Below are 17735 nucleotides of genomic sequence, written 5' to 3'. Positions count from 1 at the left end.
GGTAAGGCACATTGCTTTGGGGAAGATCCAAGGCACTCCATACTATATCTAGGCTGAGCAAAGTATCCATCCAAAGACAATAGGTTCCCAAAAAGCCAGTACATGCATAGGGATAAATCCTGGTGCCAGTGCCAGTAGCTCACCAATCTGTCCCAGACATGCAACTGCCAACCACATTCAGAGGGACTAGTTTGGTCCTATGCTTGTTCTTCCCAGTCCAGCTGGAGTTGGTGAGCTCCCATTAGCGCAGGTAGACTGTATCAGTGGGTGTTCCCATCATGGTCTTGACTTCTTTGATCATATTCTCATTCCTCCCAGTCTTCATTTGGACTTTGGGCACTCAGTCCAGCAGCACTGGAACATCATATTGGAGACATACAGTGTGTAATATTTTATATCATGTGCTGTGACTTTGATATTCAATAATGTTGCATATTTTGGTGGGTTGTTCTTGTAAATCATGGAGTAATATTCTCTTGTATATGCATATGACAATATGCATATTAAAATCAGGTTAAAACATATATATTCGCAGTGTACAAAGTGGTTGTATTTTCTTTTTGTCCTGACCTGACAGAAGCAATTAAGAGAGTAGAGAGGCATAGTAGTTACTTTTGTGTTGCTGTAATAAAATGCCATGCTCAAAACCAACCTAAGGAACAGAGAGTTCATTTTAGGTTATGGATTGAGAGGGGCGGAGTCTATCCTGGTGGGGAAGGCATGGCAACAGTCGGGGATGGCATGGTGGTAGGAGCAGGAAACTGGACAATCACATTTTCATCTGCAAACATGAGCAGAGAGAGACAAGGAAATGGGATGCACCTATATACCCTGCATATCTGCCCCAGTGTTGTACACTTATAGCAGAGCTGTCTCATAGAGGTTCCGTCACACCTCCCCCAGACATTGTTATCAGTTGGAGACCACGTGTTCAAACACATGAGGTTATAAGAGACGTTTTTCTTTCAAGCCAACCCAGAGATTTATTTTGGCTGATGGTATAGACGATATCAGACCACCATGGTGGGTAAGGCATGGAAGGAGGGCTGGCTTTGCCCATGGCACAGGAACCTTTCCTGGGGGCAGTTCACATCTTGGAAGATCAAGAAGCAAACAGAGGGCCAGAAGCAGGGCCAGGCTAGAACAGCATTCCCAAATGGGGAACACATTTAGAAACATGAGCTGGTGGGGGACATTTCTTATTTAAGCCATTACAGTGATATTTTGATGTATGTATATATCATGAAGTGATTAGATCAAGCAATTTAACACATCTATCATCCCATAGAATTTTGTAATGAGAACATTTTTTATTGTTTTAGGACATTTCAAGTTTATATTACGTTTTTATTAACTGTAATTGCCATGCCGTGTACTGTATCCCCAGAAGTTACTCATCCTGTCTGAAGCTTTGTTCCTTTAAATCAGCATCTCTATATTTCCCTCGAAGACTTCCAGGTTCCTGGCAGTTAGCCAACATCTCTATATTCCACTCCACTACTCCCAAGGTCCTGGTAGCCAGCTTTTGCTTTATGCTTTTGTGAGTTTGACTTTTTAAAAGATATTATTTACAACTGAGATCACAGTGTTTGTCTTTCTGTGTCTGGTTTACAACAGTTAGTGTAATTCCCTCCAGGTTCACGCATAAATTGCAAATACTAGGATTCTTTTTTTGTTTTAACTATGTCTCAAATGTTTAGTTAATCTTACATTCAATGTTTATCCAATGATGGCCACTTAGGTTGATTCCCTGTCTTGTTGAATGGAAATAATGGTGCAACAATCACAGGTGCGCTGATGTCCCTTTGGATATATATCTGGAAGTGGGGTTGCAAGGTAGCTATATTTTTAGTTATTTGAGGATTCTTCATGCTGTTTTTATAATGGCAATACTAATTTAAATTTCCACCATCAGCATTCAAGGGCTCCCATTTATCCACATCCTTGTCTACAGAAAATATTTTTTTCTGCTGTGGCTAATGCGAGCTGATACTTTGTCACTTGATTTGCATCCCCATGATTAGAGGTGGATATGCCCTTTTGCATGTGTGTGTTGGCCATTTGTATGTCTCCTTTTGAGAACTGTCAATTCAAGTTCTTTACCCCATTTTAACATTAGGGATTTTTTTTTGGTCTTCTTGCTGTTGAGTTCTTTCAATACTTATATATATTCATACTAACCCTGTATTAAATATTTGGTTTAGTGTGATTTACACATATTTTCCCATTCCATTCTCTTCTCTTACTCTGTTAATGGCTTCCTTCGATATGCAGAAACTTTCTGAGTTGATACCATCTGTTCTCTTATTGAGGACTATTTATTGTATCCTGCCTGTGATTGTCATGGGTAGTGCTATGGAGAGTCATTCTTATCAAAGTTTTTCTTGTGTGCTATCTTCTGAAGAGACCAGACTTAGGTAGAGAACATCCCATGATGGATTGTTGTTCAATTTTCTTCTCTTGTGGTGAAATTTATTATTTTCCTCTACAATAGGTTTTACATAAGCCTGAAATCTCTACTTGTGGCTTGAAGGTGTGGCACCCTCCTCTCTCCCTCTCCCTCGAGCAGCTGTCTGCTGCAGTCTGGTATTAGGAGTGACCGTGGAGGTGTGACGTGTGATGCTGTGGTTAAGACGCAAAGCTCGGGCTGTGTCACACAGCATTCTGTGTTGTCCAACAGAGCCATGTGACTCGGGAGAGAATGTATTGCTGGGGAGAAAAGTGTGACTTTCTTAAGGAATCTTTCAGGAATGACATAATATGCCAAGTCACACATTTTAAAAGAGCATCTAAAGAATTATCCTTGCAAAGGTTTTTATATTTAGTATTGGACACTCCTCTTTGACAGGAAAGGACTGCTCTTGCTGTTTGGACTTGGTAATTCCTTCTTGCTGTTGAGTATTTCAGTGCGCACATCTTTTATGAGAAGGAAGAGAACAGTGCAGAGCTTAAATAGATCAGCATGGGAAGTGGAGAACTTTCTTTAATGCTTGTTTTGGTTAATTTTATGTAATTCTAAGTTTTTCATTTCTATATTTACTTCACCTCATTACTTAACTCAAGCTAATGACCCATGCGGCGGACAGTGCTGTGTCTCTCCAGGGACTGCATCCATCTGGATCCGTCATAGTTGTGATCCTTACTCAACCAGGCACTGCCATGTTACCATTAAAAACTTTTGATTGCAAAATATTTGAGACTAACAGAAAAAAAATATAGCTAGAAGATAATGACAACTTCCCCCATTTAACAGTAGGAAAAGTATAAGTAGTATATGGCCTCTCCCATCTAACAGTTGATTCATGTTAACTTTGATGCATTTAAAGAAATCAAATGCCACATATGAAATTCAGGTCTCCTTCTACTTCCTTTGATCCTATTTTTCTCCCTTCTGCCTGTGAGTTAAGGTAACAAATGCCCACAGATTCTGAAAGAGGTGCAAACATACCTTTCAGTTTAGCCTTGGCCAACCATTTACATGTAGAATAAATGCCTTGGTTATGCGATTATTTTTCTCTCTTGCTAGGATAATTGGTTTATTTGTTACATATGTAGGTCAATTGCAAAATGCTCGTGTTAAGCAGAAACTTTTGGAACGTTTAGTTTTGTTTATTGGCTATTATTATTATTATTATTATTATTATTATTAGTTGTTGTTGTTGTTGTTGAGCTGAGGACTGTAGGCATGCTAGGGACGTGCTCTGTGACAGAGTCCTGGCCTCAGAGCTTTTGTATCTTTTAGGACGGAGGCCCTGGAAGTACTTACAGGTGAGTAGATTTAGAACTGAAACTTTGAGTCTTACGGTATCATACACATTAGTTTCCTAGGATGTCTGTTATAAAGTATACCTTGAAATGGTTTTAGCCTCACATTTCTGGAGGCCCAAACCATAAAAGTAAAGGTGATGCCAGTCTGGCGGCTCGGCTATGTTTTGGGTTGCAGCTATGCCAGTGGAGTCTGACCCTAGCAGTTTACTTCTCCGTGACTGGCCTTGTTCACGGCTTCTGTCCCAAGGAATGAGTATCCAGGTTTTATATTTATTTTCTCTTGATATATATATCTTGAATACTAGACATCTGCTGGTGACAGGTGACACGCTCTTTAATGGTCTCCTAGGGAAAGCTTTGTTGTTTTTTCCCGTTAGCAATATTGGTTTCTAGCCGGGCGGTGGTGGCGCACGCCTTTAATCCCAGCACTCGGGAGGCAGAGGCAGGCGGATCTCTGTGAGTTCGAGGCCAGCCTGGTCTATAAGAGCTAGTTCCAGGACAGGCTCTAAAAAAGCTGCAGAGAAACCCTGTCTTGAAAAACCAAAAAAAAAAAAAAAGAAAAAAGAAAAGAAAAGCAATATTGGTTTCTCTGTTGTAATTTGTTTTGTTGCTGGTAAAGAAATGTTGTAGACTTAAAAGTTTCACATATTTAACATGTACTGTTGGTTTTTAAAATCAGTTTATGCGGCTCCAGCATACATCCAGAAAGTTTACAAACCCAAGTGTGTAATAGAGGGGGCTGCCACCTCTGCTTCCCTCCGTTCCCCTCCGCTCACATCCCTTCCTCCTGTTACATCATGTCATAGCTGGGCCTTCTGAAACCCAGTTCTTTTGCTCTGTCTGTACACTGTGAACTCTTTACACCTAACTTCTTTGTAAAATGGAGTGATTTTGGCTCCTTTCTGTGAACCTGCCACTTTTTATGTATTCGTCCTGTTGCTGATGGACATTTCGTTGTTCCTAATGAGAGATCCTACAAGCAATGTGCCTGTGAAGTCTCATATGTCTCTTTGTGATACGTTCAGGATTTTAATTCTGGGTTCAGCAGCATTGCTACTATCACATATTGGTTGCATGGCTTCTTGGGTTTTTATATGGAAAACCGTTTTATTTGCAAATAAAGGCAGCCTGTTTACTACCAACTGATCCTTGGTCTATATTTTTCTTGCTTTTATTTATGTTATTGCTTAGAATCCTCTCTGTAATGTTAAATGTAGAGGGATATTGATCCAGTCGAGTTGAAGTTAAGATTCTGAAATTTTACTCATGAGATTTGATTGAATCTCTTGAGATTGCTATTAATAGACTTTTTGTTTAATACCATCTCCCACTTGAAATTTCATGTATAGGCAATCCAATATAAGATTGTAAGGCTTTTATTTGTTGAATTACTTTAGAATTCTTTTATTTTAAAATTATCATAGTCAAATTATTTTTTAAATGATTTTCAAGTTTAAGGAAATTATATATTGTCCTATGGTCTGTAAAACTGGACATTAAAAAGATTTTATTTTATTCATTTATCTTTTTAATTACATGCATTTGTGTGTGTGTGTGTGTGTGTGTGTGTATCTGTCTGTGTGTATGTGCATTTGAGTGCAGAAGCCTTCACAAGTCAGAGGAGGGTATAATATCCCTTGGAACTGGAGTTATGAACCACCTAACATAATAGGAGTGTGGTTTCTCTGCAAGAGCAATAAGTGCTCTAACCACTGAGCACCCTCTCCAACCCTGAAACGTATTTTTTGACGTTGAACTCTTTGTCAATATGTGATAATGTGATAAATTACTTTTAGAACATACTGGTTGTATTTGCTTTGCTGGTTTGGACTGGACAGTTTTTAAATTTGTTATCATTTGTGTTTTTAGTTAAGAGGTTTAAGTCTTCGAGTTACATGAATATTTATCTTTATCCTAGACAGACAGAAAGACAAAGAGAAAAGCCTGGGAAATAAAGGACAAGAAAGGCATGTCTGAGATGTTCCTCTCTTTTGTCTTTTTCATTTATTATTATCTGAAAATCCTCAATAAAATGAAATATCAATTTTCAAAAAAACCACTTTGTTTGAAGCATTTTAGATATATGAAACTTTACAACCAATAGCAATGAAAAGCTTCCACCTGCTCCGAGCTTAAGAAATAAACTTCAGATAAGAATTTCAGTATTTATCTCTCTGAGAAAATAGCTGCTTCCCTTCTTGGGGCTAACCACCATCCTGCCTTTCACAGCCCTCTGCATTCCTCACAGTGTCTTATCTGTCTGAGGGACTTGATTACTCCCAGTGATGCTGGCCACCATTTCAAACTGCTGGTAGTATGACTCTTAAAGCACCTGGCTTCGGATAGTTTATAATTCTTGCTGTGGTTCCCATTATACTTCATGATCTGTTTACAGGTTTAATTTCCAAATGCATAGAATTTACATGTGTGTTATTCACACATTTCTACTCTACCCCTCACATACACAAGCCACATATGCATGCTTACATGAACACATACAGGGTTTTTTGAGACAGGTTTTCACCATTTTGTTCTGACTGGCCCGAACTCACTGTGTAGACCAGGTTAGCCTTAACTTCACAGATACTTTACTGCTTCTTCTTCCAAGAGCTGGTATTAAAGAGTGAGAAGACACTTGCACATTTGATATAATTCAGTAAAACAGCTAGAATTAAAATAGTTACAGACCAGAAGGGGGGTGGTTTCAGTAGCACTGAAAAGAAACAATACAGCTATACATATGGGAAACATGCTTTGAGGACATCTCAGAAATTGGCCAGACTTCACCAGGTGTGTGGATCATAATGGCTCAACCAAGTAAATTCTCATCTAGAAACACTCCATATTCCGGAGTGTTCTCCTTTCTGATATGCAGAATCTAGCTAATTACATCTATGCATATATGGGAACAATGCCCATGTGGGTACAGGATAGCGTGAAGAAAAGAGAACAAGAAAGACTAACTGTAGGGGACGAGGAAGGGCTGAGTGCAGATAGTCCCCATTAAAGTCATACAATTTTCTTAATGGACAAAGGAGGGATATTTCAAAGGAGTGGGAGTATTTACAACTTAGTGTAATTAATAAATTTATATGCCCTGTTTTACCATAGGGAAGAGGGAGACTAGAAAGTTCAGGGAAACAGTAGGTTTGGAGAATACACCAAGTCCTTGAAAAGATTCTGTTTGGCCCATAGAACAGATGGATTGTAATTGAGTCTTTCTGGTACTCACATTAGTTCCTTTTGTCAAAATATGTGACAGGACCAACGTAAGTAAGAAAATGTTTACGTTGGCTCACAATTTCAGTTCATCATGACAGGCAGGAAAGGCCTGGCAGTGTTCATAGCAGTGGGATCAAGGTTCCTCAAAGGGCAGCAGGCCAGGAACCAGTAGCTAGGAGTCGGAGGTGTGATTCCCCTTCAAAGGTCTGCCTCACTGACCTAAATCTCAGATTCTAAAACTTTTTCCAAAACATCAAACGTGCTTAACAGGAAATGAAGTGCTCAAAGCAGGAAGTTGTAGGGGATAGTCGACACCGTGGCGTCCCACTCAAAGGTCAAAAGGCCTTATGATGAAAAATATGCTCAGTCAAAATTTAAGTGTCACAGTAATCTTAGCATTGTTCAGGCTCAAGGTGTTCTAGCTTGTTTTCTGATGCTGAGATAAACAACATGACCAAAAGCAGCCGGGGAAGATGCTATTTCACCTCACACTTCCAGATCAAAGTCTGTCTTTGAGGAAACTGGGGCAGGAGCTCAAGCCAGGAACCTATAGGTCACAGTCACCAAGGATTGCTGCTTTACTGCCTCCTCTCCTTGGCTCGCTCTGCTCGCTTCCTCATACAGTCCAGGCCCACCTGCCTAGGGATAGGACCACCTACAGTGGACTGAGTCCTCCTATATCAATTAGTAATCGAGAAAATGTCCCACAGATATGCCCACAGGCTAATCTGACTGAGGTGGTCCTCCAATTGGGACTGCCTCAGATAATTTAGGCTGTGTCTGGTTAACAGCTGAGACTTACTAGGAGATGCCATTCCTTGTCAACCTGCTATGCCAGTATGACACTTTAAACCATAGCTTTTACTTTTTTCTCTTCCCTAAGATTTCATATCAGTATTATATAATATGAAACACAGTACAACCTTAAAAGTACCACTGTTTTTAAAATGTATCTAAAAATGTGTTCTCTTCTAACTGTGGGCTTCTGTAAAATTAAAAAAAAAACAAAAAAGGAAAAATAGAACAAAACCAAATAAGTTATATACATTCTTTTCCAAGTGAGACGAACCACAGTAGTTACAGTAAGAACAGAGCAAAGTCATAGAGTGAATAGCTCAGTGTTTGAGGTCTTGGGGTCTGGGATTCACTCACGATCCTCTGGGTACTAAAGGGCGTGGATCAGTCTACCACTCTGACTGTGCCGTTCACAGCACACACCGCTGTCTCATAAGCTCAAGTCAGCTCCACTCCACTTTTCCTCTGACCATGTAGATGTCCCATGGTTCTGGCTTCTTGAATATCTCAATGATGTCAACCTTTTATTTATCACAGTTTTATTTTATCCCCAGGTGTCCAGTATTTATTGTATTGTCCCTCTCAAGCACAGCAAATTTCACTTCTAGATTTTTAATTCAAATATTTGAGTTACCTTGATAGAGTCCGAGTGACTCTCAAACGTCCCTGAAATGTCACTCCTGGTACCCATTTCTGTTGTTGTTTGCCTTTTTGTTGCTGTGATTTTACCAAAAATTCGAATTTAGAGAGGAAAAGTTTTATTTGATATTAAAATTCTAGGTCAAAGTCCATCTTAGAGGGAAATCAGGCAGGAACCTGGAGGTAGGAATCATGGAGGAATGCTGCTTACTGCTGAGCTATCTCTGGCTTGCTCAGTTAGCTTTCTTATATAGCTCCTCCCACCTGCCTAGGCGCCACCCACAGTGGGACAAGCAGTTAAGAAAATCCCCACAGATATGCTCACAGGCCAGTCTGATGGAGAAAGTCTCACAATTGGAACTCTCCGAGACAACCCAGGGCGGGGTCAAGTTGCCAGTGAAACTAATTAGGATGCAAGGTAATTTCATTTTTTTAAACTGTCTTTATTGAGCTATACATTTTTCTTCGCTCCCCTACCTTCCTCCCCTCTCCTCTTGTACCCTCCTCCTGTGACCCCCATGCTCCCAATTTACTTAGGAGATCTTGCCTTTTTCTCATTCCTATGCAGATCAATGTATGTCTCTCTTACAGGTCTCTTTCTTATGAGTGAGTACATATTATATTTGTCTTTCTGGGTCTGGATTACCTCACTCAGTATGTTTTGTTTTATTTTATTTATAAGATCCATCCATTTGCCTACAAATTTCAAGATGTCATTTTTTTCCCACTGTGTAAATATACCACATGTTTTTATCCATTTTTTCAGTTGAGGGGTATCTAGGTTGTTTCCAGGTTCTGGCTATTACGAACAATGCTGCTATGAACATAGTTGAGCACATGCCCTTGTGGTTTAATTGAGCATCCTTTGGGTATATACCCAAAAGTGGTATTGCTGGATCTTGGGGAAAGGGGAACACTCCTCCATTGTTGGTGGGAATGTAAATTTGTACAGCCACTTTGGAAATCAGTAGGGTGATTTCTAAGAAAATTAGGAAACAATCTACTGCAAGGTAATTTCTTAACAGGAGCCCATATGCAATCAAAATCAAGCTACACATTACTCATATAATGTTACAGGGCGAACATTCCCATTACTCAAAGGAGAAAGGTAGGATAGTTGAGACAATGACACCAAAGGAAGACGGAAGCCGTGCAGGGCCAACATTAAAACCCGAGACTCAGTGTTCAGGGCTGGTGCTAGCCTCATCACCATGAAGTCTCACCCCACTGTGGATAATGTGCTCCCATAACTACATACCTGGTCCCCCTTCAGTTGACTCCCCACAGTCTATACACTCCAGCACATCCCAAGACCGCAAGGAAGGCCACACACAGTTAAGGCAGAATTACATGCAGCTGGCCAGGAGGTTTAGGCATGAGCATCTGGAATCTTAGATGAGGTCCAGTGACCCACCTCACCCCTTCTGAACAATATGCAAGCCTGATACTGAGGCCCTATTGAAGTAACCACAGCTGTTCTGACAAGCATGATGTCTGCTATGCTCAGAGGCTAACACACTGCTACCTGCTCTTTATGTCCTGGGGCAGGGAGACTGCGGGTCAGTAGCTCTTACAACTAACCTGTTGCCTAACAGCACTGTGGTGAGTGGTATCTTTCTGAATGAAAGTCTTTCAAGTGGGTTTCAGTTTTATACCCAGGGGATTCAAGGTGTCTTACCCTCAGACACCTTTCCTATCAGTGTGAGGGGCCTGGGGGTTTCTGTTTAAGATGCTAACTTCTTTAACAGTTACAGAATCTGCACCTACATGGTCTATACCATTAAACACAGTGTTTCCAAATTGTATCTAATATATATATTATCTTATATATGTATCATATATACATATGTATCATATATATATATATATATATATATATATATATATATATATATATTTGCTCTGGTTTTGGCTCTGAATTGTCACTATAAACCTGGTTAAAGCAGCCAGTAATAACCATGCTACAACCCGTAAGCCACGCTGTCTGGGAATTTCCTCCACAAAATAAATTACTCTGATGCTTTTGAGTTAAGACTTGCTTAAAACTCTAGGAAATGGGAAGACTGAAGTAAATTTCTTGCTCAGTTCTCTATAACGTTTGCCCATTTGACACTTGTGGGACTTATCTTTTCTGACCTCTTTTCTATCAGCATCCTGACCTCTGAACTCTTCCTGGAATGGCCTGCTAAGCTTTGTTCGCAGTGTTTTAGAGCTGCTCCAGCCTGTAGCTCTAAATTCTCCCACAGTCCTTTGTAAACAGATTCCAGTAGCCTAGGGACCACAGGGTTCAGTAGTAGCAATTGAAATCAATGTTGTATTTTAGTGACCAAAATGCTGGACAGAAGAAATGCGAGGGATAAAAGTTTGTTTTGGCTCATCGTTTCAGAAGAACATCAGTCTACTACGACAGGGATGGTATGCCAGCAGGAGCATGTGGTTGATTCCGCATACAGTAGCAGGCCAGGACCAGAGAACTAGATCAGGAACTGTGGTGATTATAAGTTGCAAAGGTTTGCTCCTAGTGGTCTGCATCCACCAGCTAGTGTCCCGCATCCCCAGACTTTTACAACCTCCCAAAGTACTGCCACAAGCTGGGGACCAAGAACCCAAAATATAAGCATATGGGGGGGAGGCATCCTCGACTGAAATGGTAGCAGGACTGGGCTAAGATGGTGGTGAAGAAGGCCTGTCCAGTGTGTGTCAGACTTCACTCTTTCCTGCTGTGATCTGAGATTAACTGACATAAACTCAAGAGCCGACCCTGGTCAGTGCTTCTCCTTGATAGGTTTCGGCTTCAGGTAGACTAGAGAAATCTGTTGAAAATGTCTGTGTCCTGTCAGAGATGGAAAGAAGGGAAAATCATGGGAACCAAGGAAGTTATAGGGCTTTTAATTGTCTTTAGATCAAATTGCTCCATGTGACAGAATATATCTGCAAAATACATTTGTAGTACTGTTATCTGATCCTAGCTGTAGGTCTCATGTCTTGTTTCTTCCACTCAACACGGTTCTTTGGAAAGCTGCCCACGTTGCTGCATTTGTCTCGCTTCTTCTTACTGCTGGAACATATTCCTGGAACAGAAACCTTACACATCATTACAACGTGCAAGCCTTTTGGTGTCTAGCTTTCCCTCTTTGTCTCGTACCCATAATCAGAAGAAACAGAATTGAATATAATAAAGTAGAATGGAGGTCATATATAGTTGGCTCTTGACATAAGCTGAAAATAACTTCTTTCTTCTTTCTGGCCCCCAATCTGTTCTCCTGGGATCTTTTTTTTTTAAAGGTTTTTTTTTTTTGTGTGTGTGTGTGTGTGTGTACACTGCATTGTGTGTGCTGTGGAGGCCATCGGGGGAGTGGCAACTGAACTAGAGGAGCAATGTGTGCTCTTCACCAATGAGCCTCTCTCCACCCCTCTCTAGAGATCTTAAACAGAGGAACACCTGGAGTTGGGTGTGGGGAAACTGGGGGTAGTATGTGCTGTCAGGAGTCTGGAGTGTCTGTATCTTGCCTCAATCCTCAGAGTTTTCTGCGGAGCTTCTGAATAAGTTTGCATTTACTTCCTTCAGGTTTACTTTGTGATTCTTAAATTGAAATTGCTGTGCTGTTGGGTTTATGCTCATTCACAAGGCCGTTTCTGTAAGAGGATCTGGCTGTGGGTGCTTATTAAGCAGGATGCTCACATCCTCCATGTTTTGAAGTAAACAGTTAATTTTCCCTGAGGATTCACCACTGGGAAGGGCTTTGGAGTCAGACATCTTCTAGTCCAGCAGTTTTCATCTGGTTACCTCCTGCAATATGAAGCTGGGCAATATTAATTCATTCTGCATTTGTTTCTTAATGGATGTGCTTAATGAATTTTCCTTTACTATAATTGTGGTAAAGATAGATTTACCGCTGTCACTTTGCTCTTTGTTCTCTGTGTCGTGGGACTCTGTTTCTCTCTATTATTGCCTCTGTCTTAGTCTATCTTTGTCTTGTTCTATTGCTGTGAAGAGACACCATGACCATGGCAACCCTCAGGAAAGCATTTAGTTTGGTTTGCTTACAGTTTCAGAAGTTTAGTCCATTATCATCACGGAGGGAAGCATGGCAGCATGCAGACAGACATGGTGCTGGAGAGGTAGCTGAGAATTCTGGCAGGCAGATGAGAGAGAGAGAGAGAGAGAGAGAGAGAGAGAGAGAGAGAGAGAGAGAGAGAGAGAGAGAGAGAGAGAGAGAGTGAGAATCACTGTGCATGGCTTGAGCTTTGAAACTTCAATGTCCACCCACCCCCAGTGAAATACTTCCTCCAACAAGGCCACAAATCCTCTAATCCTGTGAGCCTTTGGGGGCCATTTTTACTCAAACCACCACAGCCTCTTCCTTTTGTTATGATTTTCTTATTGTTTTATTTTAGTTTATCTTTGTGAGTGATTGGTATGAGGGCCACAATTAACATTTTAAATATTTGTTAACTAAGTTTATTCCACTTGTTTACATTCAGTTTATCATGATTGTAACTGTTTCCTTTAGGTTCACTTACTTAGAAATCTTTTCTGTTTATTCATTTATTTACTTATTTTATCTCAGCTGTAGTTTCCTCTCTTCTCTCCTCCCAGTCTTCCTCCCAACTCCCCCTTTGTCCACCTCACCCTCCTCCATTTTTGTTCAATAAAGGACATGCTTCCCATAGATATCAGCAAAACACGGCATATCAAGTTGCAGTAAGACTAAGCACCACCCCATGTATTAAGGCTGGGCAAGGTGACCCAATATGAGGAGTAGGGTCTGAAGAGCCAGCAAGAGTCACAGACAGCCCTTGCTCCCACTGTTAGGAGTTCTACAAGAGGACCAAGCTACACAATTATAACTTGTCTGCAGAGGGCCAAGTTCAGTCCCTTGTAGGTTCCCTGGTCGTCAATCCGGCCTCTGTGACCCGCTATAAGCCCAGGTTAGTTGATTCTGTGGGTTTTCTTGTAATGTCCTTGACTCCTCTGATTCCTAAAGTCCTTTCGCCCTCTCTTCGGTAAGGTTACCAAGCTCAGCCTAATGTCTGGCTGTGGGTCTCAGTTTTCATCAGTTGCTGGATGAAACCTCTCAGATGATAATTGAACTATAGGCAATCTATGAGTATAGCAGATTTTTGTTTTTGAAAATTTCTTTGTACAATAGATTCTGATCATTCTTTTCTCTTCCCCAGATCCTCCCAGATCCTCCCCACCCTCCCATCCATCCAATTCCATGCCCTTTCTTTCTCTCTCTTTTAAGAAACAGGCACCAAACAACCCTCCACCAAGAAAAAACCCTACAAGAAACACACAAAAAATAAAACAAAAACCCCACAAAACACTAAATTGGAAACTATAATATACAAGCAAAAGACAAAGCAATATGGGATAAATGGTTTTCAAAAATAGCCCTAAATTTGTTTTGGATTGGCCATCCACTGCTGGGCATGGGGCCTGTGCTTACATGTGGTTTGTACACTTAGATGCCATTGGGGAAAACTAAGTTTGCCTTTGTAAGTTGGTGTCAACTGTAATTTGCCAATTACTTTTTGATGTTTCCTTTTGCTACTAATTGATATAAGGTTTACAATTGTTATCTTAACTTATATTAGTATACTGTAGATTAATGTAAGTTTAATTTCAGCAACACACCTAAAATTTTTGTTGTTTCTTCCCCTCATTATAATATTATTGTCATAAAATTACATCTTTGAACATAAAAAAATTACTTCTTTGAGAATTTCACACATGGATACAGTATATTTTGATCATATTTACCCCTACATTTCCAGTTTTCCCCTAGCTCCTCCGGGAAACACACCCCTCCCCACCTCTCCTGGCTTTGCTGTCCTCTTTTTCTTTAGATGGCCTTGGAGTTTGACTTGCTGCAGCATCGTAACCGTTGCTTTCTGGGATGATCTTGTTTACTTGTTTTCCTGTCAGTACTGGGGGTCAAAACTAGGGCCTCATGCACTGTAGGCAATTGCTCTGCTGCTGAGCTACTGTTCCAGCCTTGCCATTGTTAAATGACAGAAAAACCACAAGCACATAGTTCAGCTAATGATGCTGTATTTTGTATTTTTTTCATGTAGATCTGAGGTCCTGGCAAGGTCCTCTTCTGTACCAGAGCTCTAGTGGGGATGGATTACTTTCCTTATTTTGATCTGGCAATCTCCTTATTTCCCTTCCTTTGTGAATAGTTTTTCTCTTTATTAAATCATTTTTTGAAAGTTTTCTTCTTTTAGCCAAGCCATTTCACTTTTTTCCCTGGCTTTATGATATATTTTTCTCCTTTTGCATTTAAGATTTGTCTTCTTTGAATGTCCATTGCTTTCTTCTTTTTTTTTAACTGAAAAATTGTTTATGATGATTGTCTTTTGGCTCATATTCAGGTCACCAGGCTTCTTTACCAGTGAGCTTTCCTGCTGGCCACCACTTTTGTGTATGTTACAAATTGGAAGGGACTCCAGTGAGACAATGTGACAAATTTGCTTCAATCAGATTAGGAAATGAATCTAACAGAACGAGATTTTCTGAGAAACTTGGTTGTGAATTACTAGGGTGAAAGTAAAAAACAGAGTAGTAGAGAAGAAAGTGGAGTAAAAGTATCCGACACAAAAACATTCCCAACTTCTCTGTACCAAGAAACATGAAGCTTCAATCCTCTGTTCAGTATCATAGTCAGCATTGACATGGAAGACCATTAGGGTTTCACTCTGGTAAGAATGGTGTTGGTGACTAGCACAGGTGAATTGTTGGTACTGTCCCAAGTGATGTGAAAGAACAGTACTCAACTTCATATGGAAAAGCAAAAAACTCAGGATAGACAAAACAATCCTGTACAATAAAAGAACTTCTGGAAGCATCACAATCCCTGACTTCAAACTCTGCTACAGAGTTTGAAAACAGCCTGGTATTGGCATAAGAACAGACAGGAGGACCAATGAATAGAAGACCCGGATATTAATCCATATACCTTTGAACACCTGATTTTTGCCAAAGAAGCAAAAAAAAATTAAATGGAAAAAAGAGAGCATATTTAACAAGTGGTTCTGGCATAACTGGATATCAACATGTAGAAGAATGAAAATTGACCCATATCTATCACCATACAAAACTCAAGTCAAATGGATCAAAGACCTCAGCCACACTGAACCTTATAGAAGAGAAAGTGGGAAGTACACTTGAATGCATTGGCACAGGAGACCACTTCCTAAATATAACCCGAGCAGCACAGACACTGAGAGAAACAATTAATAAATGGGAGCTCCTGAAACTAATAAAAAGCTTCTGTAAAGCAAAGGACACGGTCAACAAGACAAAACAACAGCCTACAGAATGGGGAAAGATCTTTACTGACCCCACATCAGACAGAGGTCTGAGCTCCAAAATATACAAAGAACTCAAGAAATTAGTCATCAAAAGAACAAATGATCTAATAAAAAATGGAGTACAGACCTAAACAGTGAACTCTCAACAGAGGAATCTAAAATGGCTGAAAGACACTTAAGGAAATGTCCAGCATCCTTAGTCATCAGAGAAATGCAAATCCAAACAACTCTGAGATTCCATCTTATACCTGTAAGAATGTCCAAGATCAAAAACACTGATGACAACTTATGCTGCAGAGGATGTGGGGAAAAGGGAACACTTCTGCATTGCTGGTGGGAATGTGAGCTGGTACAACCCCTTTGGATGTCAGTGTGGTGATTTCTCAGGAAATTAGGAAACAACCTTCCTCAAGACCCAGTAATACCACTTTTGGGTATATAGCCAAAGGATGTCAATCATGCCACAAGGATATGTGCTCAACTATGTTCATAGCAGCTTTGTCATATCCAGAACCTGGAAACAACCTAAACGCATCTCGACTGAAGAATGGATAAGGAAAATGTGGCACATTTACACAATGGAGTACTATACAGCAGATAAAATGGCACCTTGAATTTTGCAGGAAATAGACGGAGCTAGAAAACACTATATTGAATGAGGTAACCCAGACACAGAAAGAAAATTATCACATGTACTCACTCATAGGTGGTTTTTAAACATAAAGCAAAGAAAACCAGCCTACAAACCACAATCCCAGAGAACTTAGACAACAATGAGGACACTAAGAGAGACTTACATAGATCTAATCTACATAGGAAGTAGAAAAAGACAAGCTCTCCTGAGTAAATTGGGAGTATAGGGACCTTAGGAGAGTGTTGAAGGGGAGAGGAGAGAGGCAGGGAGGGGAGCAGAGAAAAATGTAGAGCTCAATAAAAATCAATTAAAAAAGAAAATGACAGGTTTCTAAGAGGGAAATAAAAAGGTACCTCACTGAACTCTGAGCATTCGAGGCTCCTGTCCCATGGGCAGCGACTTTCCGCCACCACGTTCATTTGTGGGATAGCTCAGTGCATTCCAGTGCTATTATAGCCACTTGTCTGATTGCTTCCAGGTCACTTGTCCAGGAGTGGTGCTGAAAGACAAGGAGGACATCTATCTTAGTGTCTGTGTGTTTGGCCAATACAAGAAGACACAATGTGTCCCAGCCACTTTTCCACTGGTCTTCAATGCCAGAATGGTGTTTGAAAAGGTGAGTCAACAATTAGGTCAAGTATTAACAAATAGAGATCAGTGATTCCAGTTTTAAATAAAATCCTGCAATATAAACTATTATCACTGACTATGTGCTTTGGGTTGATTCTAAAGGAAAGCTGTAACACATTTAGACTTTTTGAAAATATTCCTTGTATTATGCATTGAGTTGGTTGCCTGTTCTTGACGTGACTCAGCCTGTTTCTACAACACCTTTGTGGGTTTTGCACAAAGCACAGCATCTTGACCGCTAAATAATAACTTCTCTACAAACTGAGGCCCAATAGGGAAGCACATGTTGAGTTTTGCCTAGGAATATCTGTACTTTTCTGTTTTACCAAGTCGGTTCATTTCCCTTAAAAAGGGTGCTTCTGGTAACTATGACCAACCACAGCCCCTTCCTTCCAGGCTTACCTTTTCTTCCAGTCTTCCCTGCCTCCTCCTTCCCTTCCCTCCCATCCTCTTCTTTGCTTTCTTCAAAAATAAAATAGCCCGCTGTAGGTACTGTGGTAGGTACTGATGACACATAATAAACAAGGCAAGACTGTCTCTTCCTGGAGCTTAATAAATGCATAAATACAATAAAGGAAGGATGAAAGATTGGGGGAGAATTTTTTTTAATGTCAAAGAAGACAACAATATTTATACAAAGTTTGAATGAAACTGAGTTACTTGAAGGTATAGGGAGAGAGAATTCTAAGCAGAGCGCTCACAGACACAGAGGTTTCTTGTGAGGAGT

At 40.3% G+C, this 17735-nt stretch overlaps 1 protein-coding gene across 4 annotated transcripts in view; it reads left to right on the top strand.

Moving 5' to 3' along the window:
* The window catches only part of Spata6 (spermatogenesis associated 6), a 105664-nt gene that overhangs the window by 17293 nt on the left and 70636 nt on the right, over positions 1–17735 (top strand). For all 4 annotated transcript variants that reach the window (XM_038333652.2, XM_038333654.2, XM_038333653.2 and 1 more), the window contains one exon: positions 16857–16994. In XM_038333652.2, the coding sequence (XP_038189580.1) occupies positions 16980–16994 (15 nt within the window). In that variant the 5' untranslated portion in view covers positions 16857–16979. The remainder of the gene's footprint in view (positions 1–16856; positions 16995–17735) is intronic.

The sequence above is a fragment of the Arvicola amphibius genome, chromosome 6, assembly GCF_903992535.2.
Source record: "Arvicola amphibius chromosome 6, mArvAmp1.2, whole genome shotgun sequence".
NCBI classification, from domain to species: Eukaryota; Metazoa; Chordata; class Mammalia; order Rodentia; family Cricetidae; genus Arvicola; species Arvicola amphibius.
This window is presented reverse-complemented; position numbering and strand designations above follow the sequence as displayed.